Below are 26016 nucleotides of genomic sequence, written 5' to 3' on the forward strand. Positions count from 1 at the left end.
TCACTAATTGAGAAAATGCCTTACAACTGGATCTCATGGAGGCATTTCCTCACCTGAAACTCCTTTCTCTGTGATAACTCCAGCCTGTGTCAAGTTGACACAAAACTAGCCAGTACAATGACCAAAAGTAAGTTGGGGAGGAAAGGGATTTTATGCTTATATCATACTGTTTAACACTGAAGAAAGCCAGGACAGGAACTCAAACAGGTTAGGAACCTGGAGGCAGGAACTGATGTGGAAGCCATGGAGGGGTGCTGCTTACTGGCTTGCTCCCCATGGTTTTGCTCATTCTTTTTTAATAGAACCCAATACTACCAGCTCAGGGATGGGCTCTGTCCATGGTGGTCTGGACCATCACCAGTCACTCGCTAATTAAGAAAATTCCCTACAGCCCCGCCTGCAGCCCCATCTTATGAAGACATTTTCTCAGTTGAGGCTCCCTCCTCTCTGATGACTCCAGCTTGTGTCAAGTTGACTTAAACAGGCAGCACAAGTATGAACTCTCTTCTAGTGTTATGCTTCATTTGTTGGAGACATGTATCATAGATGCATTAGGCCAGTGCCCGGAGTAAGACTTTTATGGCTTGCAGGGTATGATTATACATACCTATAAACCAGACATTTGGGAGGTGGAAGCAGGAGAATCAGAAGTTCAAGGTCATCCTCAGGTACATGGCCTGTCTAAGGCCAGCATGGTACTCTGTTTCAGCTGATCTCCTTGCCTCCTGCGAAAAACAAACAAACAAACAAACAAACTCCAACTACAACAAGATATCAACAAAAACAAACCTTTTATGGATAGTGATGGGCTGAATCAGAGAGATGCTGTCATTTAGGTGGCTGATAAATTTTGATTCCATCTAAATGCAGGTGGTGGTTATGTGATCATTGTACACATTGTAGACTGGTTGTCAATGTACATATGGTAGACAGGTGGTCATTGTACCCATTGTGGACAGGTGGCCATTGTGAACCTGGACATGCTAGGTTTACAAAGTAGGACACACAAAGGGTTCTTGCATCTCAAGTGCATTTTTACCTTTGCATTTTATTTTTACTTACTGTACTAATGAAATTGATAGAGTCTCATTGTGTTCACCCCTCTGGCTTCAACTAGTGCTGGTGCTCTTGCCCCAGCCTCCCAGTGGCCGAATTTACAGCTGTGTGCTACCAGAGGCGTGTTCAATTAACTTTATAGTTTAAAATAGTTCTCAATATGACATTTAATGTGTGTTAGTTGAAAATTTTATTTATGTATAATGTATACTTAGTTCACATTCACCCTCATGCAACCCTCCCACTCCCTCTGGATACCCCCAGTTTCAAGTCATTCTTCTCTATTTCTATTGATAACCCAACTAATACCGAGGCTAATCAGAGCTGCTGGTGCATGTGTGGGATAGGGCCATCTACTGTAGCATGGGCAATATGCTAGTGGCCATACCTCAAAGGAAAATGACTTTCTTTCTCCTAGAAACCACTCCAAAAAGAAGCTCCTCTGACTGAGGGTTAGCACAACAATCATAGGTTCTCCAGGTCCTGTGACCTCTATCCATAGGTTTTTGGTGCCTGGCATGAATTCCTTCCTGTGGATCAGACTCTCAATCCAGTCTGAAGGTATTTGATTACCCCCTTCCATATAAGGTCTGTGCCATCATTTTACCAGTGGGCAATAACTTTATTTTATTTTATTCTATTTTTGAGACAGGATCTCACTATGTAGCTGTGGCTGGCCTAGAATTCACAATGTAGACCAGGCTGGCTTTTAACTCAGAGATTCACCTGCCTCTGCTTCTTGAGTGCTGGGATTAAGTATGTGTCTCAGTATGCCCAGCTAACTTTACATTTGTAATTTCTGTCCTCCTCCCTCTCCTCTGCTGAGTCCAGCTTGGCCATGTAAGGGACAGTATGACATGGTTTCCTGCCCCTAGAACAAGAGCCTGCAGAGCATGGGCCTCCATGAGTGTTGATAGTTGCTGTGGGCATAAGGCTTGTTTGTATGATAGTGTACATATTTTCATGTTCCCCCTTTGAGGAATGTTCCCTCTGCCAAGGTTAATGACTCCATGATAATCAGAGACATTGCAAGTCCTGCAGGCCAGGACGTGTCTGTGTCTCAGCAAAATGGCAGAATGCCATGACCTTCAGGTTAGTCATTAAGGCTGTGGGAAAGAACGCTGAAAACATGAGTTCAAAAATATATAATTTCTCAACTATGCAAAGCATAAGCATACAATAAATTGTATAAGGATCTTCACAGATCTAAAGGAACAGAGGCAGCTGCACTATGAGCCAGCTTGACAGAAAGATACAAATGCAGGCAGATTCCTGAGTTCAAGGTCAGCCTGGGACAGAGCAAATTTAAGTCCAGGTATGGTCAGAATGATAATTCCAGGGTTGGGTCCCACCCAGCCATCATATTGTCTGTGCTTGTGCTTGCTGTCTCCCTAAGGATCAAGAGACAGGGTTTCTCTGTATAGCCCTGGCTGTCCTGGAACTCACTTTGTAGACCAGGCTGGCTTCGAACTCAGAAATCCACCTGCCTCTGCCTCCCGAGTGCTGGAATTAAAGGTGTGCACCACCACCCCCGACTCTTGACTTTTTTTGAGTCCTTTGTTTTGCCTCTCTCAAACATCTCTTCTTTGAGAACCCCTCCCCAAACTGAAGCTGGTCCTTGGCACCTCTCGCCTCCCTTTCTCTCCCCTCCCTCCCATCTCTTCTCCTCCCTTCCTCTCTCTCTCTTATCATGTCCTCTGTTTGTTCTGTAGTGCTGGAAATTGTAACCCGAGATTTCGTGTATGCTAGGGAAATGTTATATGATTGAGATATGCCCGACTTGCCATTTTTAAAAACATGAGTTAATGCAATGCCTTAACATTATAAGTCCCAGATAGAGAACCAGGAGAAGCCAGAACCAAGGACATTTTAAAGTGTGTGGTCCAAAGTCTACCAGGGTCTTTGGATGGGCTCCTAGAATGAGTTTATTGTTCTCTTATGTTAACTAATGCTTGTTCCTGGTTCTCCACATGACATGTAGAGTTAGTTATCTTCCCATAGGGGAAATGATGAGGACAGGAGACAGAGGTTAGAAAGGTAGTTCAGGGATGGGGCCTCCATTCCTCTTCTTGGCCATAAGCAGGAAATCTTGTCAGAAGGAAGCCTTGGTTTCTTTGCTCCTATGAGCCCTCCTGCTTGGGAGGTTTAACTCAAGGGTGGAATGGAAACTCCTGCCCTGACATTAATCCCTTCAGGTGAACAGCTTTGAAACCAGATCTTTGGACTTTGATGGTAGAGATGGTTCACATCTACTAAGTTTTATCCTGTCTCCTATGTGAGTTTAGGGCTACTCTTTAGAGCACAGTATGTTACAGTAAACAGTGAGATCTACTTCTGGCTTTAAACATGCAGTTGTCTCCAGTTGGGCCACTAGTCACCTGGCTAAGGGACCACTCATCAAGAGGCAGATCCACCTTAAGCCATGCTGGAGCACTGGAGGAATTCTTTTAAGGAGACACAGTCCTTTTTGTCCCTAGCATTCCTGCCCTCAGTGCAGTTGTTATCTTGATGTTCTCTGTTCTGTTGCTGCTTCTCTAGGCAGTCACAGAGATGATTTAATGTTTGCCCGTTCTGTCCCATGGACTGTGAACAGCCCTGGTCTGTATGGTGGACCTATGTTCTGCTCTCACTTATATGATCACTTGGTGGGAAGGAAGGCGGGTGACCACAAATGACTTCTCTCCACTTTTGCCAGTTATTATTATCATTTATAGAGATTTATTTATTTATTAGTTTATGCTTATGTGTGTGTGCCTGAGTGTATATATGTGTAACATGTATGCAGAGTTACATCAGAAAGGGGCATCAGAACTGGAGTTACAGGCTCTCAGCCTCTTTTCCAGCCTCTGTCTCAATGACCTTTCCTGTAGCATGTAATGACCTGCACTTTAGATAAAGATGTGTTAGAGCGTGGAAGCATGCAGACAAGACGCAGACTGGTGTCTCACTCTGGGCGGTGCTTCCTTTTCATGCCATCTTGTTCTTCTTTGGAACAAGGAGAAAGCATTACGCCGAGTGCCCAGGTCCACAAAGTTCTGAAAGCACTATTAAGTCTGTGGTAGCTGAGTGGCGTAGGTCACACTTTTGTGGCAGGAGAGCAAAGGGCGAGGACCTGCAGAGCCCTTGCCCAGTGCTGTACATGTGTGACCTCGTGCAGTTCTTGCTCTGAAAGGAGGGTGCCACATGTGGAGAAGGCAGGCGCATCAGCAGGGTCGTCTTCAGACTTTAATCATGCTCCTTGGTCTTTCCATTGAGTCTGCAGCAGAGATGCCCACAATTGCATGCGGCCCGCAGTGCTTTAAATTTAAAAGAAATACTAATTTAAAAGAACCAGAGTGTTTCACATAAAATATTTGCTTTCTGGCTTTTCTTGAAAATGTGTGTAGATCTGGCCAGAACCAGACAACAGCCACCTCCCGAGTCTAGCTGCAGTCCTCAGTCAATCAAAGCCTTCCTCATTAGCGCCCATTGTGATCCCTTGAAGTCTGTGAATCAAGGGTTTCTGTTCTGTGTCCTGCCTCTGCCTCTGGTAGCCGCTGCATGTGGTAGGAGGGGCGGTGTAGACAGTGGTATTTTATTTCCGTCTGAGACGCAGTGTTGGGGTCTGGAAGACATCCGGGCCATTGTTCACACTGACAGACAGCATGGTGCTTAGTGTGCTACCAGGAGCTTCCCCAGCTTGTATTCGATTTCATCGGAACCTCTTATCTTCCAGAGGGAGAAATAGGCTTGGGGGCATCAGGTGACTTGTGGAAAATCAGAAGTGAGCGAGTTGTTCAGAGGCAGAAGCAGAGCTTGGAGTTTGCTGTGCAGCCGGCTCACAGGGGCTCAGGCCTGGTTCTTTAGGGCCCTGAGTTTCATCTCCTCTTCCATTAGCCCTCTCTCTCCTCTTTCACATCCCAGACCTTCTTACTTTTTTTTTTTTTTTTTTGAGACAGGTCTATGTATCAACAGTATGTAGACTGGCTTGGCCTGGAACTCACAGGATCTGCCTGCCTCCACCCTCAGTGCTGTAATTAACGGTGTGTCCACCATGCCTGGCCTCCCCTTTCATCCCCCCTCATTTAGCTCCCTCTGTAGACCTGGCTGCCCCTGGGGAGACACTGGCTGCCCTAACTCAGCCTTGGCATGATTATTTCTCAGCTTAGACCTACATCTACCAATTGTTCTATTAACTCTAAGTAGCTGCAGTGATGAGACCTTTTTGGAAATAATTTGTAACTTTGAGGTTCTATCTGAAATAACACTTAAAGGCTTCTGATACTGTCCTTTTCACAGAGGCACGGAGATGCTTCACCTGGCCGTGCTGCATTCCCGGAAACTCTGTGTCTACTCCGTCTCAGGTAAGAGGATGCTCTTCTCTGTGGGAGGTATGTCACAAGCTGGATGCTTGGTGGAAGAGTAGATGGTGTTCGTGCGTGCGAGGGCTTCCTTGTCTCTGTTAGCCTCCCTGCTAGCCATTATTCTTGTCTGTACATTTCCTGGTCCACTATTCTTATGTATTCCTGTTTTCATCAGAGGGTTTCCTATAGTCTCCCCCTTGTCAGGAATCGTGTCCCTGTGACTGACTGCAGGAGCCTCTGGTTCCGCAGGACCCCTGAAGCTTAATTAAGATGCTCAGCCATGGCGACAGATGATTAGCTGTTGAGTCACAGGCTTGAAATGTCTGTTCCTTGGTCAGCCTCAGGTGTTTCTCTTTTAGTTCCTGGCTTCTTGTCCTCACTCAGTCAGACCTCAAGACCCTTGAGTTTGAGGCAAAATTGGGTTTTGTTCCCTGATGTGGTCCTGTCTGTAGTGTCTTGGTTTTTAGCATTTTGGCTCTTATTAAAATTAAGGATATTTCAGGTACAAATGTCTGTTAACTTTATTATTATTATTATTATTATTATTATTATTATTATTATTATTATTAATTATTTTGGATTTTCGAGACAGGGTTTCTCTGTATAGCCCTGGCTGTCCTGGAACTCACTCTGTAGACCAGGTTGGCCTCGAACTCAGAAATCCGCCTGCCTCTGCCTCCCAAGTGCTGGGATTAAAGGTGTGTGCCACCACGCCCAGCCTGTCTGTTAACTTTTAAAGGCAGCCTTGGTACCTAGGGGCATGATAGATGGTAGAAAACAACTAGAAGTTGATGGGTGGCATTGAAGCAGGCGACAGTTGCTCATCTTTATTGATTGATAGGTTGATTTTTGAGAAAGGGTTTTAGTAGCAGTGTAGGCTGGCTCAGAACTCACTGTTAGGCCATGTGGCCCTCACTGGCCAGTCCTCCTCTGTGTCTCTGTGTCCAAGTGCTGTAGTCACAGCTGTGGGCCACCTCGTCCTTTGCAGGGCTGTCGTTGTTGTCCCCCTCTGTCACCACTGTCACCTGTCTTTATCAGAGGTCTGATGAAGTGAATGCCACTGGTGTCATGGTGAAATGTGTTCCTAGGTGGCCATGGAGATGCTTGCCTACAGTCCTAGCATGCTGACGCTGAGGCAGAGGCCAGTGGGAGCTACGCAGAGAAACCTTTTCTCTGGAAAAACAGTTGCTATTTCTAGTGAAAGGGCATGTACTTAGTATTCAATAATAAATAATAATAATAATAATAATAATAATAATAATAATAATAAAGACATGATAGAGGTTACTCTATTAATTCTGGGGTTTTTTCTTTTTTGGAGACAGGATCTTAAAAAAATTATTCTCGGGGCTACAGAGATGGCTAAAGGGTATGAACACTGCCTATCTTCTGGAGGACCCAGGTTTGATTCCCAGAACCCACATCATGGCTCATAATCATCTGCAACTTCATTCTCAGGGGATCTGATGCCTTTGGGCATCCATGAAATACAAAGACATACATGGAGGCACAAGTGGGACCTCATGGGCCCCCTCTCTCCATGTTGGAGTTTTGATTGGCATGATTTTATGTAGGTCTTGTGCCGACAACTGCAGGTGCTGAGTTTGTGTGTGCAATGGCCCAGTCATGTCTAGAAGACAGTATTTCGTAGCATCTTTCATGCAACTTTTGGCTCTTACAGTGTATCTGCTCCCTTGTTGGTGATGTTTCCTGAGCCTTGGGTGGTAGGGCGGGGATAAGATACAAATGCCCTATGTAGGGCTGAGTAACTCTCTGCATTTTGACTAGTTGTGGGAGAGGGTCTTATTTCTGCTCAAGCCGACTTTTAACTCACCCTATGTTCCAGAACCTGGTGAGCCTCCAGTTTCTTAGCTTGGGCCACAACCATATGCTTGGTTTCTTCTGGATTCTGTAATAGCTGGACAGGATACTTCACTATCTGGTCTGCACAGGCTGTGGAAGAGAACTTGCCCCCAGTTAGTTATTCCCTCACCTTAGATAATTTGTTCCTTCTGGCCCTGTGGGGAGTCTAAAAGCAAGGGGATAGATTAGACCCTGAGCATCCCTTGGCCCATTTTAATTATGGCTAGCAAGACAGGAGCTGATGAAGCAGCACTGGGCTGAAGGCCACAGGCCAGGGCCACAGACCATGTTTGTGCGAGAGCTCAGCAAAGAAATTTGCTTGCTCACTGTTTGTCTGGGGAAACCCGGTGTGCTTCTTTGAGTTCGGGCTGAAATAAGAGAGATTTGCTAAGGGAATGGTAGGGTTGCTACTTTTTAATCCTATGCATTCATTTAAAAGCTTTATATTCCCTGGAGACCAGGAGTTGTCCAAACCACATTTCCTTCTGCCCACCCAACTCCCCTGCCTCTCATTTCTGTGGCCTTTTGTAATATTAACAGGCTGATGGTTTAGGGGAGTTAGTGTTTTTGTTCTTTTGGTTACATTCCTTAAGGTTCCAGGATGAGCTTTGAGCTGGCTTTGAGCTTCCCACTGCAGGGGAAGCACAGGTACTTGTAGCTGAAGAGAATGCTGGGTGTTGGCAGATGACAAATGTCGGCTGCCTCTGACATTCCTTTCTCACTCCCTGTCTCTGAGCTCTTTCCTTTCCGCCCTTTCTTATTTTTGTGGTATTTAGGGTTGAACCCAGAACCTTGGTATGCTTCCATGAAGTTCTTTTGTAGTCATGTAGACATGCTTCTGAAAACAGACTTAAAGTCAATCCAGTCTTTGAAGTGATTCTCTTGAAGTAACAAGTAGGCCACATAGTCAGAGGTTACTGGGTGGGCTTTCTCACATTGGGTACCGTGTCTTTAAGCATATGTGTAACATCAACGTCTTGATGATCTAAGGGTTCCTCTATTCTTTCTACTCTTCTTCCCTCCACTTTCCCTCCTCTGAATAATGTAGCCAAGGGTGTGTGTGTGCGCGTGCGCTCAAACTTGTGATTCTTCCGCCTCAGCTTACTGGGTTACAGGTGTGCACTACCACATCTGACTTATATTATTTCCTGATGGGCTTTAGTTTCTGAGCTGAGATGTTGGAACTTAGTTAAAAATACATCTTTAAAAAGTGTATGTATGTGTGTGTCTGTGTTTGAGTATGTGCATATGTTTGCGTAGGTGCCCTTGGAATTCAAAGGGAGGGCATCAGATTCCCTGGTGTTGGAGTTACACGTGGCTCTGAGCCACATGACGTGGGTCCTCTGTAGGAGCAGCAAATGTTGTAACTACTGAGCCCCCTTTCTAGCCTCAGGTGCTTGAATGGAAAGTGATTATATTGTTTTAAATATTCTTTTCAAAAATTATGTATGCTTCAATAAGTGTTTACAGGCATCTGACTTATTGATAGAATTTTGATGATGGTCATTGGTGTGGGTAAAAGATGTCCTCCATTATTTGTGCCTGTGCTCATGTGATCTAATTAGGAAATATATACTTACTATGTGATGGCTCTGGGTTACTTAAGCATTTCTAGATTGCTTATCTAAAATTGTATTGAAAACTTATTAGAAGACCTATAATTTGTTTCTTTTACCTTTGATATTATTGGAGAATTTTTGGAGATATTTTAAGATAGAGATTGCCTTATGTAGACTAGAATCATATATAACTAGTATATCATCTTATACATCTTGTATGATTTACTTTTGGTAATACAAGTAATTTTAATATTTATGTCACTGATACTTTTCTAAAACAAAAAAAAAATGCTCAGAAAATTTAGATTCTTAACTGTTGCCTTCATTCCAAAAGAGTTATCAAAGGAAAATAAGTTGTTTTTATTCTCTGCAATTGTACCATTTTTATAAAATTTATTTTTATTTTAAAAATATCCATCTATTTATTGAGATGGAACATCACTAGTATCTCCGACTGGCCCGAAGCTCACTATTTGGACCAGGCTAGCCTTGAACCCAGAGGTTCTCTTGCTTCAGCCTCCTCAGTGCTGGGATTTAAGGTGTACCCACTGTTTCCAGCTACACTGAGTTTTGGGTGGTGTTGCCTTCATTTTGGAAGTTTATCAATGTATTTGGAATTCTGATTCAAGCCAAGTTCTAGTGACATTTTGATATTTGGGCAGAGGAAGTGGGGGAAGGAGGAAGTGGGGAAAGGAGGATGTGGTAGTGTACCCTTGAGTGATGGAGGTTTTCCCACCTCAGCTGAGTGTAAATGGTGTGTGTGTGTTGGGGGCTCAGAAGGTCTAGGTTCCTGGTCAGTCAACAGCCACCGCTTTAGGACTTGAAGGATGAATTTCAGACAGTGGGCGTGAGTTTTAGGAGCAAGCTGTGCTATAAGAGAAGGAAAGCAGTTCTCATCCATTCCCTGAGACTGGAGTGCTTAGGAAGTCCTTACTGGCTTGGGAGGATGAGCAGGTCAGCCCAGTGTCCCACCCATGAGGAGGTCGTGTGCATCCATCCTGGTGTCTTGGACTATGGCTTTGGATGGCTCACATAGGTACCTGGGCTCATTTAGGTTGCTATGTAAGAGGAGAAGAAGCTGAAAACAAGGAACCAGAGAGAACATGAACCAGTTCCTGTTGTAGGATTTTCCCATTAGGGCAGTGGGAGGCTTGTAATTGGACAGGAGAAGGGAGGCAGAGTGAGGGTTGAGGAGACAGAGAGAGGTCTGAGGAGGAGAGAGAGAACCAGAATGGAGGCTGACATGGTGTTATCAAAAGGTTAGAATAATTGTGTTAAAGATTTATCATTATCGTTTGGCTCTGAAACTATTGTATTGGCATCTTGTAAATTGTGTTATTATTGATACATAAATCTGAGTGGCTAATTAAGCATTAAGAGTCTTGATTCTACTGGGTAATTAGGTGTTGAGATGGCTAACCAGGGGTGTATGGGGTATTGCATGAAAGCGAGAGGAACTCGGGGCTCCATCCAAGAGATGGCCTGGTGGGAGCCATGTGGCCTAGCAGGGCTGGTGAGTTGGCGGGCTGAGAGACCACGACAGTGAGCTCACCTGGCACAGGGGCTAGTTCTAGATAACAAGTACCCTCCCTCGGCGCTGTTGCTGTTTCTGGCCTCCGACTAGGACAAATCTTGGGATAGAACCAAGGCCGTTTCCAGCTTCTGCTTGAGATGGGACTGACTGATGGCGAAGGACAAGAAGTGGAGTTGCTGGCTGTGGAAGTCCCTCCTCTAACTGCCTGGCCAGTTTCTTTCTCCTGCTTCAAGTTTAGGTCTAATCTGTTTAATTATTTGCCCTTAGTCTTATGTTTCCTAATAGGAATTCTTAAGTTTGTCCCGCCTTTGGGCCATTTTTGGCTGCAATGATTGGCAGAGGCTACTCCTAAGTTGGAGTTTGTTGATACACTGTTAGATTGTACTTTGTTTCATACGAACTCAAGGAGCTATCCTCAGGCCATCTTTAATATGAAGTCAACACAGCCTAACCCTGAGTTCATTGCCAGTGGGTTATTTCTTTGGGGTGGGAGGTCCTGTGGGGAGCAGAGTTGGACACAGTAGCAGGCAGAGCAAGGCCGCCTGCCACCACAGTGGCAATCAGGAGCTGTAGCTTGGAGCTGAAGAAATCCGTTGGAATTGGAGTCAGAAGGGCCTCATTTGCATTCCAGCTCCCCCACTTTCCAGTGTCAGATTGAAGATGTGAAAAGTGTAGAGAAAGAAAAAAACCCAAGTATTCCCTCTATATAATGAAGGTTCTTTGGGGGAGGTGTTATGTATTATAATGGCCAAAGACGGATTACCCAAAGAAAAACCTACATCATGTGTATTGAATATGTATACATAGGAACATCCAATATGTCTGACCTTAAAGCATGGTTATGTCACCGGCTATGTAAATGCTCGTTTCTTGCAGACTGGAAGCTGTGCATGAGCATTCTACACATTCAGTGGGGGGCCCTGGGTGTGAGTGCAGAATGGCATGTGGAGCTTGTGTTGCTGGGCCAACTGCCTCTGGAAACTTCTCTGAGAGCTGGAACTCTCCTTAGGTCCATGTAGTGACTTACTTAGCTGTTTACAAGCCCACCCCACCCCCATGTGTCTGATTTAGGTATGATTGCTAACTTTCTTGGTGCCTCAATACTTTTACTATTTACTGCCCCTGATGGCTTCTATACCCATATTTCCTTGAATTGGCATGTGAAAGGTAACCTTTCTAGGGCATGGGGCTGAGCAGCAGTGGCTCTGCTCCAGGCTGCCATCACCTTGCTGCTTCTTTCCTCTGTTGAAATACTCTAGATGCATTCACTTCTGCAGCACATGATTGAGTGAGGAACGATTTGGGACTTGGGCAGAACTCAGAAACAGGAGAGATTCAGAGAGCTCCTCTGCAGTGTAGCAGGCAGCAGTGCAACAGTATAGCAATCAGCAATGCAGCAGGCAGCAATGCAGCAGGCAGCAATGCAGCAATGCAGCAGACAACAGTGCAGCATTGCAGCATGCAGCGGTGCACAATGCAGCAGAGAGGCAGGCAGCACACAGTAGGCAGCAGTATAGTAGCACAGCAGGCAGCAGTGCAGCAGGCAGTAGTACAGTAGTGCAGCAGGCAACAGTGCAGCATGTAGCAGTACACAGTGCAGCAGAGAGGCAGGCAGCAGCGTAGCAGGCAGCAGTATAGTAGTGCAGCAGGCAGCAGTGTAGCAGGCAGCAGTACAGTAGTGCAGCAGGCAACAGTGCAGCAGGCAGCAGTACAGTAGTGCAGCAGGCAACAGTGCAGCATGCAGCAGTGCACAATGCAGCAGAGAGGCAGGCAGCAGCACAGCAGGCAGCAGGGCAGCAGGGCAGTAGCGCCATTGGCTATAGCTTATCATTTGCAACATGTGAACGTGCACTGATCCCATGGTTTTGGTTGAAGCTTGGCTGTTGTGGTTGGTGGAGATGGTTACCGAGTTAGACTCACTGTGTGCTGATGTACTGCTAGATTGAGGCCAGGTTTAGTTTTAATTTAGCATATCCTTCTACCTTCTAGTGCCAGACAGAGAGGTGAAGAACGTAGAGAAGGAAGCCAGTCCTTCCCTCTACCTCTGTAAGGCATTTGAGTGAAGACCTTGTGCATTAGATTGACCAAAGACGAATTACTAAAGGGGAAAGTTTCTTGATGTGTGCAGTGATGATGTAGATGTGGGAGCAGCCCATGTGTCTGATCCAAGAAGGTAGTCATGTCATTTGCTATGTAGATCCTTGGTTTCCTGAAGGTCTGAAACCATACAGGGTTCAGTTCTGAGGCAAAGGAAAGAGAATGTGTATTTAGAAAAGTTTTGTGGGCCACTGAGCCATCTCTCCAGTCTGTTTCTTTAATTGTTTAAATTGTTTTTACTAGTTGGCTAGGTGTATATCAAATGTGTGCAAACTGAAAAGGACATGGTTTTTGTCACTAATATGCCTATTCAGTGGCCCACAAAACCAACCAACTAAAACCAACCAACCAAAAACAAACCAACAACCCAGGAGCGGTTAACTTATTTTGCAGAAAGGAAAGTTGTAAGCTCTGTTCTGCCCCATTTTCCTTTTCTCTTTCTCTCCTCGCTCTCCCCCTCCTCCTCCTCCTCCTCTTCTCCCTCTCCTTGCTCTTCTTCCTCTTCCTCCTCCTTTCCCTCTTCCTCTTCCTCCTTCTCTTCTTCCTTTTCTTTGCTGAGTTGACCATAGTCATTTAACCTTCTGTTCTCAAGGCCTCTTCCTGCCTCAGCTCTGTGAGGAATACCTGAGATTCTAGATGCATGCTGGTGTTGACATAACTCAGCTTTAAGGAAATAAGAAAACAGTTTATTCTGGGTCAAACATTGCCCTGGTTATCTGATCTATCATAATTGTCTTAGTTAGGATTTATATATCTATGAAGAGACACCATGGCCACGGCAAGTCTTATAAAGGAAACCATTTAATTTGGGGCTGGCTTACAGTTCCAGAGGTTTAGTCCATTATCATCATGGTGGGAAGCTCGGTGTTATGGAGGCAGACATGGTGCTGCAGAAGGAGCTGAGAGTTCTATGTGTGGATGAGCAGGTGGCAGGAAGAGAGTGGGCCTGGTTTGAACCTCTGAAACTCCCAAGCCCATTCCCCAGTGACACACTTCCCCCCATAAGGCCACATCTAACAGTGCCACTTCCTTTGAATCTATGGGGCCATTTTCTTACAAATCACAATAATTCAAGAAAACAAAGTCCCGAGTTATAAAATACATAGTGGAAGTGTCATCAGGTGGTGGACTTGAGAAAGGACTGGGAATCTCCAGGCCTTATGTGCTCTTTATTACTTTTAGTTTCAAAGTTGATGTGGGCTGGTACATATCAAGCTTAGTGATCCATTCCAAACATTCTATGGAATGGTCAAGAGGTAGGTAGGTCAGATCAAGTGTTTAGTGGTCAGTGCCTATTCAACTGGGCCTAAGAGAGCCCAAAATAATTTTATCTCTATAATAAAAATGATAAAAATATTAAGTTATTACATATTGTTAAATATATAATATCAATACAATGTACTCATATTATATATTTATTAATAATAAAATTGTAATATAATATAAAATAAGTTATATAATATATTATAAGTTTGTAGGCTTTCTGTTGTTTCTGTTGTTGAATTCTAGTTTTAACCCATGGTGGTCTGATAAGGAGTTATTTCAATTTTCTTGTATCAGTTGAGGCTTGGTTTTTGATCGACTATATAGTCAGATTTGGAGAAAGTTCTGTGAGGTGCTCAGAAAAAGGTATTTTCTTTTGTGTTTGGGTGAAATGTTCTATAGATATCTGTTAGGTTCATTTGATTCATAACTTCTGTGAGTTTCATTATTTCTCTGTTTAGTTTCTGTTTCAAAGATCTGTCCATTGGTGAGAGTGGGGTGTTAAAGTCTCCCACTATTAACATGTGGGATTCTATGTGTGATTTAAGCTTTAATAATGTTTGTTTTACAAATGTGGGTGTCCTTGCATTTGGGGCATAGATGTTCAGAATTGAGATATCATCTTGGTGGATTTCTCCTTTGGTGAGTATGAAGTATCCTTGGTTAAATTTGGCTGAAAGTCTATTTAATTAGCTACTACAGCGTGTTTCTTTGTTTTATTTGCTTGGGAAACCTTTTTCCAGCCCTTTACTATGAGGTAGTGTCTATCTTTGTTTTGTTTTGTTTTGTTTTGTTTTGTTTTGTTTTGTTTTGTTTTGTTTTGTTTTTTGAGACAGGGTTTCTCTGTATAGCCCTGGCTGTCCTGACACTTTGTAGACCAAGCTGGCCTCGAACCCAGAAATCTGCCTGCCTCTGCCTTCCAAGTGCTGGGATTAAAGGATGAAGGATCCTGTTTTCACATCAATTTTATTAGCTTGTGTATTTTTATTGGGGAATTGAGTCCATTGATGTTGAGAGATATTAATGATCAGCAGTTGTTAATTCCTGTGATTTTGATGGTGGTGGTGGTGGTTTTGTATGTGTGTGTATGTGTGTGTGTGTGTGTGTGTGTGTGTGTGTGTGTGTACACTTCCCTTCCTTTGGTTTGCTGGTGTAGGTTACTTATTTCCTGTATTTTCTTGAGTGTAGTTAGCTACCTTGTTGGAGTTTTCCTCTAGTATCTTCTGTAGGGCTGGGTTTGTGGATAAGTTATTATTTAAATTTGGTTTTGTCATGGAACATCTTGTTTTCTCCATCTATGGTGATTGAAAGTTTTGCTGGATATAGTAGTCTGGGTTGACATACGTGGTCTCTTAGTCTGCCTAGGCCTTTCTGACTTTTAGAGTCTCTATTGAGACTATAATATAATATAATACACAACATCTTATAATATATTCTATGTGTAATTATAACATAATATATTATTTATTATATATTATTATCATTATTGATCTTTTTTGGGGGAAATTTCATGCTTGTATGTATTACATTCTGGCTACTACATTCTCCTGCCTTCTCTTACTTCCCTCTGACCACTTTCAAGCTTCACACATGCATGGCTTTTCTTTTTTGACTCACTGAGTTTAAACAGTGTTCTCTGTGCAACTGTTTAGTCAGAGTTTCTATTGCTGTGATGAAACACCATAAGCAAAAGCACACTGGGGAGGCAAGGGTTTATTTATATTACTCTTCTGTCTCCAGATCATCGTCAAAGGCAGTAAGGGCAGAGACTTATAGGCAGGAGCTGAGGCCATGGAGGGGTGCTGCTCACTGGCCTGCTCCTCATGGCTTGTTCAGCCTGATTTCTTATAGAACCCAAGACTTCCAGTGCTGTCCCTACCCATAGTTCTCCTCTCTGATCAATCACTAATTTAGAAAGTGTCTTTCAAGGCATGCTTTCACACAGCTGGATCTTTATTTTCTCAGTTGAATCTTCCTCCTCTCAGATGACTCTAGCTTGTGTCAGACTGACATAAAACTAACTGGCACAGCAATCATGGGCTTAGAACTATCCTTAGATGCTCACCAGTGTCATACAATGAGAGACAATGACTACCCCTCCTCCAAAACTGACCAGAAGTAGCCATTTGTTCATCAGGGAGGTAAAGGACACACGAGTCACTCCCTGACCCATGACTGATTGTTGACAGGGCCAGTCCTGGGTGGTACCAGTGCAGGCAATCACAGCCACTCTAAGATCATGGTTATAATGACGGTGTCATTTCCTAAAGATAGCATTTTGTAGTCCTCCCTATCATCTGGGCCTTAAATTCTTTCTTCTCTCTTCCTTGATGTTCCTTGAGTCTTAGAGGGAGTGGTATAAATAAATACCCTTTCAAGGGCTGATCACTCAACACTTACTAATTCTTTGTACTATCAGGAGCTGTTCATGGTACATTTTCAATTTTCTTTATAGCTGAACAAAATCTCATTGTTATATGTATTCCTTTTGTTACCTATTCATCTGTTGATAGACATCTAGGCTGACTCCACTTCTTAGTGTTGTGAATAGCACGCAAACAAACATGAATGTTCAAGTATTCTTCACAGTCCTGGTACTTGCCTTAGCCAAGGTCAGTTTGTAGGATCGTTAATAAAGTGCTACCTAGTTTTATGTCAAGAAGACACACCCTAGAGACATGGGGAAAGAGTAAACCTCAACTGAGAAAATCCCCCAGCAGACGGCCTGTGGGAAAACCTGGGATAAACTTTTCTAATTGATGATTGATGTGGGAGGGCCCAGATCATTTTATGTGATGTGACGTTTGGGCTGGTGATCCTGGGTGCTTTAAGGAAGCAGGCTGAGTAAACAGTGGAGAGCAAGCCAGTAATCAGAACTCCTCCATGCTGTCTGTATTAGCCACTGCTTTCAAGTTCTGGCCTTAAGTTTTTGCTTCTCAGCAATGTAGTATGACTAGAAAGTTGTAAGCTGAAATAAGCCATTTCCTCCCCAGGTTGTTGATGATCTTAGTGTTTAATCATAGAAGTGAAAACCCTAGAAATTGGAACCAGGTCATGGGTTATTGCTGTGGCAGACCTGATTATGTTTTGGGGAAGAATTGTTGTGGTGGTTTGAATAAGAATGACTCTCATAGGCTCATCGATTCGAATGCTTAGTCATCAGGGAGGGGCACAATTCGAGAAGGATTGGGAGGTGTGGCCTTGCTGGAGGAAGTGTGTCACTGTGAGTGAAACTTTGAGGTTTCAAAAGCCCATGCTAGGCTCAGCTTCTCTCTCTCTCTTTCTCTCTCTCTGTAGACTGTAGATCAAGATATAGCTTTCAACTACTTCAGCACCATGTCTGCCTTACTGGCTACCATGCTTTCTGCCATCATGATGATCTGAAACTGTAAGCCAGTCCCCCAGTTAAATGCTCCTTTATAAGAGTTGCTACTGTCATGGTGTTTGTTCACAGCAGATGAACTGAGACTTAAGACAATTCTGGAACGACTTTAGGACTTTGTGCTAGAGACGTTGTTGGGTGCTCAGATCTTAGTGGTATGTTCTGTGGGAGTTTAGAAGAGAAGAATTTTCAGAGTGATGCAGACAGTGGAGGCCTGGCTTGTACAGTCTCAGAGGGAACTTTGAGAGTGCCTTTAAAGACTGTATGAGGGTCATTGATATTTTGAATTAACAGCTACTAAAGCTGTTGGGACAATTGGAACTGCACATCTGTGGATGAAGACTCAGCTGTGACTGAGAAGAGACTTGAGCATCATTGAAATGAATTTTCTGGGGAAATGTTTCTTTGGACTCCGCACACAGAAGCTGTAGTCTAGAGAGGGCCAAGGCTACCACATGTTGGTGGCTGAACTTGGTTTTGGAAGCATTATGGGGTCATGGAGAGCACTGGCACCTGGTTGTATGGATGGAGTCCCTGAAGAGAAGCTGGGAAAGGCCATCAGGAAATGTCGAAACCCAGGGTTGAGGGGGTCATGGAGAGAAGTTGAGACTTGGGACCATGTGGTAGAGTCAGGGTTCCTGGAAAGGTTATTGGTGAAGGTGCAGCCCAGTTTTGGTGATTGCCAATACCATGGGGCAATCACCAAGGAAGGCAGGAGCCTTGGTCTGGAACCTGACTGAGCTTATAATCTGTGTGGGCTGATGTCAGAGTGTACTGTGGAAAGCCCTTGGGAGCTGTGATGATCATGAGCTTGAGAAGTCTGACAATGTCTATCTTTGGTTTTGATTTGATTTTGATGGTGCTCTGCTTCTTCTCTCTTCAAGGGAGAAAGTATATAATTTATTTTAATTTTATAGGAACCCACAGTGTACTGGCTGGCTTTGTGTGTCAACTTGACACAGGCTGGAGTTATCACAGAGAAAGGAGCTTCAGTTGGGGAAATGCCTCCATGAGATCCAGCTGTAAGGCATTTTCTCAGTTAGTGATCAAGGGGGGAGGTCCCCTTGTGGGTGGTGCCATCCCTGGGCTGGGAGTCTTAGGTTCTATAAGAAAGCAGCTGAGCAAGTCAGGGGAAGCAAGCCAGTAAAGAACATCCCTCCATGGCCTCTGCATCAGTTCCTGCTTCCTGACCTTCTTGAGTTCCAGCCCTGACTTCCTTTGGTGATGGAACAGCAACATGGAAGTGTAAGCTGAATAAACCCTTTCCTCCCCAACTTGCTTCTTGGTCATGATGTTTTGTCCGGGAATAAAAACCCTGACTAAGACACACAGTTATGAGACATTGGATATTTTCGAGAAACTTTGCAGTTTTAGAGAGCCTTTCAAATTTTCAAGAGACATAGTAGGTAGCCAGGATTGGGGGCATATAGTATCTGCCTCTGAGGCCCTGGTTTCAGTACTGTTTGGAGTTTGGAAAGACTTTAGGATTTTATTTGAACAATTATGGCATTCTTATTTTATTTTATTTATTAATTTTTTAAGATTTTATTTATATGAGTACGCTGTAGCTGTTTCCAGACACACCAGAAGAGGGCATCAAATTCCATTACAGATATTTGGGAGCCACCTGTTGTTGCTGGGAATTGAACTCAGGACCTTTGGAAGAGCAGTCAGTGCTCTTAACCATGGAGCCATCTCTCCAGCCCAGCATTTCTATTTTAAAATGCAGAAAAATATATTCTTATAGTTTTAGGGTTCGTTGGCAAATTTTTTTGAACATAGAAGCCCACTCCACAAAAAAACAAAAACAAAAACAAAAACAAAAACCCACAAAGCAATAGATGCTCATTTGTAAATATGCTCATTCAGTCTTTTTCTTTTTGAGAGAAGTCTTAAGCAGCTCATGAGTTCCCTGTCTCACTGTCCTAAGGTCTGAGATTATAGATACATCATATATAACATCGCCGGGCATGGTGGCACACGCCTTTAATCCCAGCACTTGGGAGGCAGAGGCAGGCGGATTTCTGAGTTCGAGGCCAGCCTGGTCCACAGAGTGAGTTCCAGGACAGCCAGGGCTACACAGAGAAACCCTGTCTTGAAAAATCAAAAAAAAAAAAAAAAAAGACTTTACCATCGCCTCCAGTGTTTGTGTTCTGAGAGGTGCTTCCTTATGGGACAGTTATTTCTAAGTCCTCCTCTTCCCATGGCTCCCTTGCTGTCCCCCCCCCCCCACCTGCCTGAGACACAGTAGCTCTGCCTACAGCCTTGAAGTTCTAGCAGCAGAAAGTAGATATAGGTAGAGTCTTCTGGAAAGAACTAGAACATGATTGTAGGAGATGCAGCCTGTGTAGTAGAGAGGGAGAGAGAACCCTTTGTTTTGAAAGACATTTTTCTTACAAGGTTTCAAATAGAGCACATTGTTCTGTTCACTCATTGAAGGAAGTTTGGAAGATTTCTCCATTAAATTAGGACTGGCGTGGTAGGGTTGGCATACATAAGGTCCGGTAATGTAGCTCAGTGGTAGGGTTATAGGACATGGTATTTGAAGGGGTTGGGTGTTTTGATGTGGACAAGAAAATGAGTTGTTTTAAAGTTGTCATTTGTTTGTTGTACTATTATATTGTTTATAATGGAAAATGTAATGGTGTTTATTTTAGAACTGAAATTAAATGGTTTTGTTGTCATTTAAATAATTATGCCTCATTCAGAAGTGTTTAATAGAAATACATGATAAAGTGTTCCCTACCTTATTATTTCTCTAATGGTGTAATCTAACTGAGATTCAAAATTTTTTTTTAACTGTGCTGGCTTTTTCTGTGACCAGTGTATTAATTGTTCTTATCTTTTATTGTTTTTGTCATGTTTAATTTTACTAAAATTGAATTAAGACTGATACAGAGGATGAGAAGAAATTAGTATGAATCTGCATAAACAGATTTAAAATGTTCCCTTTGTTTTTTCTCCATAGGGACATTGGGTAATGTGGAACATGGAAACCAGTATCAGATAAAATTAATGTATGAGCACCATCTTCAGAGGACAGCATGCAATATGACTTATGGACCCTTTGGTGGTATAAAAGGTAATTTGCTTTGAGTTATTCACCTGATACTTCAAGTGTCAGATTTACACCCTTTGGTCATATTACAGCGGAATATTATGTGGTTTGAATCCTAAAGAGTTAAGTATTTTAGTATAAATTTTATATTTAGATACTTAAAACAAAATGTACACTTTAAAAAATGGAATTGCTTGATAATCACATGCCTTGCATTATTATACGGTCTTCAGCACACTCTAAATATCTGTGGACTTTTGAATGAGAATGGCCCCACAGCCTCGTTTGTCTGAATGCTTGGTCCACAGTTGATGAACTAATTATGAGGTGTGGCCTTGTTGGAAGAGCTGTGGCACTGGGGCGGGCTTTGAGGTTTCAAAACCCCATGCCATTCCTAGTTAGCCTTGCTCTGCTGTCTGCTTGTGGATCAGATGTAAGCTCTCAGCTCCCGTGCCATGTCCCCTGTCTGCCCCCTAGCTCCCTGTCATGATGGTCATTGACTTACCCTATGAAACTATGAGCCCCAAGTTAAATGCTTTATTTTATAAGTTGCCTTGGTCACTGGCCTTATGTTTTCTCGTGGCAATAGTAAAGTAATTAAGACAATATGTTTTCTACAGAGTTTGTCTTAGTAAGCTAATTAAAGGTGAGTTCTTTGGTGGTAGAACTGGGTGCCTGCCACTTTCTGTGGCTTGAAATGTTTGTTTGTTTTCAGAGACAAGGTATCTCTGTGTATCTTGGCTATCCCGAGAACTTGCCCTGAAGACCAGGCTGGCCTTGAACTCAGAGAATGGCCTGCCTCTGCCTCTGCCTCCGACTGCTGGAAGTGAAGGTAAGTGTCACCATCACAAAGCCGGCATGAAGTTTGGGTCTTAGTGACACTCCCAGCTGTACCTGCTAAGGAAGGTGAACCACAAACCTGCTATCCTGCCTCTCATGTTGAAAGTGCCCGTGGATTCTTTCTAGACAAGAAAGCCCAGGGATGGGGACAGATAGGTAGTTAAATGTGATGTGTTGTTGCTCTTCAAGCCAGGATCTCTGGCCCAAACAGCCGTGACGTGAGAGGAGAGATACCTCTCCCAGATTCTACCAGGCCTTCATCTTTATCAAGTAGATGCACTCACTTGGTATCTTGGGGCTTCAGGATAAATGACAGGGAATCTGTCATCTCCTCACTACTTGTAACATTGGCAGATTCTCAAGTTCCTTGAGTAAGTGGGTAATGGTTGTGTCTAGCCTACGCATATCATGTCCTCTGTATGCATGGCTGCTTTTTTAATGTCTGTCTGTCTGTCTGTCTATATGTATGATTTTTGAGATCTGTAGTCCAGGCTGACCTTGGTCTCACTCTGTGGGCAGGGCTTGCCTTGAATTCACAGAGCCTCGTCTGTACAAACCTCGTCTGTACAGGTGCTAGAAGCACAGGTGCGTTCCATCATGTGTCTCCTCTGTGTGCCTTGCATATTCCAGATTACTTATGATACTGACAGCATATGAATGCCGTGGACATAGTTGTGATATTGTGCAGATAATTACCAGAGAAGTAGTATGTCTGTGTTCAGGGCAGAAGCAGCCCTTTCCTGAGTGACTTGGTAAAATCCGGATGAGAAGGCTGGCACTCCTGACTTAGACTAGTGCCTCCTCCCTTGTATGATTCTTTTTCCAAGCAGTAAAAAGGCTGCCTGCAGTATGTCCATCCAGACATAGCTCATGGTTTTCCACTGCAGTTAACAAGGTTGAAGAGGAGGAGCTGGGGTGCTGGCTTGTGGTGGCAACGTGTTGTTTGTTGGTTGTTTTTGCATGTATGTGCATCTGTCACCTGCAGAACAGTGATTAAGAGTTTTGTGATAGTTTAGCTTTTGGGAGGGATAATTTTTTTAAAAAATTCATTTGTGTGTGTGTGTGTGTGTGTGTGTGTGTGTGATGCATGTGTATGTGTGTGTGCATGTACACGTGTGTGTGTCTGTGTCTGTGTGTGTGTTTATGTGCACCACGTACCTGTAGGTGTTTGAGGATGCCAGAGGACGTCAGGTTGTCTAAAACTGGATGGTCGTGAGCTGTCATATGGGGCTGGGAACTGAACCTGAGTCCTCCTTAAGAGCAAGAAGTGTCTGGGGCCGTGGCTCAGTGGTTAGGAGCACTGGTTGCTCTTGCACAGGAGCTCCAACATGGTGGCTCATGACCATAGTACCAGGGAGTCTGAAATCTTTCTGGCCCGCACTAGCACCAGGTATCAAAGGGTATACATACATTCAGGCAAAACACTCACACACACACACATAAAATCAATCTCTAAACCCCAAACCAAAGCACCCAGTGTTCATTACCTTTCAGCTGTCTCTCCAACCCCCAATTTAGAATATTTTTGTTAGTGATGTGCAAGTGCATTTTGAGTAATGGAACAAAAACACTTGTTAGGTTGTAGACGCACTTGCCTGAGTGACAGGAGGGTTTGCTTATTCAAGTACACAGTTGAGTGGAGAGAGGAGAGAGCTGGGCCTGAAATGAGATGTAATGTTGACCACACAGGGCCTCCTCATACCCCCTGCCTTTCAAGTTGATGATCACTCTTTTAAAATGTCTGACATCTTTGGGGGACCTGATCTCCAAACTGCCTATTTAACTGTTTTCAATTTGTTTGTTCTCACCAAATCACCAAAGCAAATTGCTAAATTCTATGGATCTAGCTAGGTGTGGTAGCTCATGCCTCTCTCTACTCTTGGTATTCAGGAAGCTGAGGCAGGAGGATTGCCATGAATTCAAGAGTAGCCTAGGGTAGATAGTGAGTTCCTCCTTAGCTTTGGATGAGAGTATGGCCCTGTTCAAACAAACAAACAAACAAGCAAACAAGAAACAATGAAACAAAATTGCTATACATCTGGAGTACAAGCATTGTGCCGTGAGGACAAGTGGTTGTTTTCATAGCATTGCTGTGCTTCAGGTTATGTACCCAACGCTGTGTAGACCGAACTGGACTTTTAGTTTTCACCAGACCATACTTTGCTTCCGTGCAGTACTTTTGATGGATTTCCTAATGGATCGTCAGAGTAATGTGATGGGGTTCAGGACTTACTCTTCTACAACACAGGCTCTCGGACTGGGCTTGGGGCTCCCTGGAAGTTATGCTCAGCATTTATGAGACCCCAGTGCTCTTCTCAGCAGCAAAACAAACAAATGAGCAAACAAAGCCCCTTCCCCGACCCCTGACACACTGATGGACACTGCTCAAGTAGACCACCCTGACCTCTACTCCTGCAGGTAGGCTGTCCTGTGAGAGGTGGGCTCCTATGCAGAGACGAGGACTGTTTTTCTCTCTGAATAAGGGTCACAGGAAGACTGACTAGTAGCCCATGCTGAGCGCCTCCTGCTGGGACTGTCTGCCCGTACCCTGCTGTCCAGTGAAGCTTCTCTGTGACAACCCACATTTTCATCCAATGTGGGCTAGAAATTCACAAGTGAAATGGTTCCTTCTTGCCTTCATTTGCTCACCAAGGCTCTGACATCATGTAAAACTATTATATGTCGGCTTTTTTCTGGGTACACCATCTTTAGTTGAAGAACCTCACCTTTGAGCAGGAGTTGAGCGACGAGGTGTTTCTTCCCCTGTACATAACCAGGACAGCTGAAAACAACGCCTACCCGTTCTTCTCTTAGCATATATATCCATATATATATATATATATATATATATATATATATATATATATATATGGATAATGACGTCATGCAGGTAAAGGTGGAAGGCGAGCCAAGTGGATTCTGGGAATATGGTGTCTGTTGTCTTGGCAACAGGTCTGTAGGTCCTGCCTCTGTGACGTCCTGATGCCAACAACTCCCACGTTTTACTCATTTGAAGGAAGCCGCAGTGTGCAGTGTTGCATAGGGCGTGTGCTGCTCTCTTTTGTTTGTTTGTACATTTTGCATTTTTGGAGACAGATCTCCTGTAGACCATGCTGGAACAGGCTGGGACAGGCTAGAACTGACTGTGTAGCTGGAAGTGGCTCAGGATCCTCCTGGTGCATGCTGGAATCACTCAAGAGTGAGCCATTCTTTTAATTTGAAGTTACTTAGAATTAACGATGTGAAGAAAACTTAGTGTTTGAGAAAAGGAATGAAGTAAGAAATAAAACCTGGTACAACTTTAGATAAGGCGAGGAGATACAGGCTGTGCTCTGGACGAGCTACCACTAGAGGGCAGGCCTCTACTACTGTCTGTTTGGGACTGCCTGATTAACAAGGGGAGCCCAGCCTGAAGGGGTGGCCCTGGTAGGTAATCCAGGTACTGGTGAAGTAGAGGCAGGGGGATGAGACCCTGGCAGGAATTGTGCCTCAGAAAAACAAAACAAAAGTAACACAAATCATGAATGAGGAATTGTATACTAAAATTTCTTCCTTCAACTAAAAACAAATATAAACTTTAAGTTGTAAAGAAGTGTTTTTTAAAAGGGAAATTATGAGTTACTATCTGATAGGATGTAATGTGTGAACTCTTCCCAGCTATGCACCTGAAACTTTAGTTTGCATTTGGATCCCAAGACCATTCTCACCAGCTTGTTCTGAGTGTCAGTGTTCTGAAGCTGGGCCTGTGAGTCTGAGCTTCTAACAGTGTTGTTGGTGATGCCAAGTTGCCACACCCAGGCACACCGTGCCCCTCCCTCTGCCATCCTTGTTCCAGCTCTACAGCTGAAAATGTGCTCCAGCTCTCTTTAATGAGAGAGGAGGGGGTGAACCCAGGCTTCAGCATCAAGAATCCTGTGGAGTTAGAACATCAACCCCTCCCCAACCCGGCTGCCTTTGAATCTACAGTGAATCTCCTATCAGAAAGGACTATAGTTTGCTCTGGCCAAGCTTAAGTATGTAATTTAAAAATTGTTGTTACAACAATATGAACCAACCAGTACCCCCTGAGCTCGAGTCTCTAGCTGCATATGTAGCAGAAGATGGCCTAATTGGCCATCATTGGGAAGAGAGGCCCCTTGATCTTGCAAACTTTATATGACCCAGCACAGGGGAAGGCCAGGGCCAAGTAGTGGGAGTGGGTGGGTAGGGGAGCAGGGGCCGGGGGAGGGGTATAGGGAACTTTCGGGGTAGCATTTGAAATGTAAATAAAGAAAATAATAAAAAAGAAGGAAAAAAAAAGATGAGTTATTCAATTCTACAACAGTACCCCTAGTTAAAAATAATCTAAAACTTGGTACCATATAAGATTATACTATAGTTCATAATGTTCAAGAAATGAATTCTGATCCTATTTAAATTTTGAATGTAAAATTAAAAGATATAGAATGTGTCCAGTCTAATAAGAACTTGAACAACAGGCTAATACTTTTCTGAACAAATAATTAACAAAATTCAAAAAAAATCGTTGTTACATTTATTTAAGTGTGTGTCTGAAAGAGTGAGGGTGAGAGACTGAGAGAGCAGAGCAGGAACAAAGAGGAAAGGAGCCATTGTGTGCACGAGAAGGTCTGAGGACAACTTGAGGGGCCTGACGGTTGCACTCAGGACGTCAGGCTTGAGAGCAAGTGCCTCTGCCCACTGCCTCCCCACTAAGCGACCAACTTTATTACTCATAGACTACGTCAGAACACTGACTTGCTTCTAGGTTATGTGTTTATGTTCAGTTTTGTTTTGCTTGGTGTTTTGGTTTGTAAGGGAGTTCAAGAAAGTCTTTTTTTAAATTTTATTTTATTTTATTTTTTTTGGTTTTTTCGAGACAGGGTTTCTCTGTGTAGCCCTGGCTGTCCTGGAACTCACTTTGTAGACCAGGCTAGCCTCAAACTCAGAAATTTGTCTGCCTCTGCCTCTCAAGTGTTGGGATTAAAGGTGTGTGCCACCACCGCTCGGCTCAAGAAAGTCTT

The 26016-nt window shown here is 43.7% G+C and overlaps 1 protein-coding gene across 9 annotated transcripts in view; it reads left to right on the plus strand.

The window, feature by feature from the left end:
* Positions 1–26016, plus strand: part of Bbs9 (Bardet-Biedl syndrome 9) — a 418538-nt gene that overhangs the window by 37583 nt on the left and 354939 nt on the right. For 8 of the 9 annotated variants that reach the window (XM_021206054.2, XM_021206053.2, XM_029543257.1 and 5 more), the window contains 2 exons: positions 5335–5399; positions 20066–20179. The exons of the other annotated variant lie outside the window; for it this stretch is intronic. In XM_021206054.2, coding sequence (XP_021061713.1) covers positions 5335–5399; positions 20066–20179 — 179 coding nt within the window. The remainder of the gene's footprint in view (positions 1–5334; positions 5400–20065; positions 20180–26016) is intronic. 9 annotated transcript variants of the gene reach the window in all.

This window comes from Mus pahari, chromosome 10 (assembly GCF_900095145.1).
Source record: "Mus pahari chromosome 10, PAHARI_EIJ_v1.1, whole genome shotgun sequence".
Classification (NCBI taxonomy): domain Eukaryota; kingdom Metazoa; phylum Chordata; class Mammalia; order Rodentia; family Muridae; genus Mus; species Mus pahari.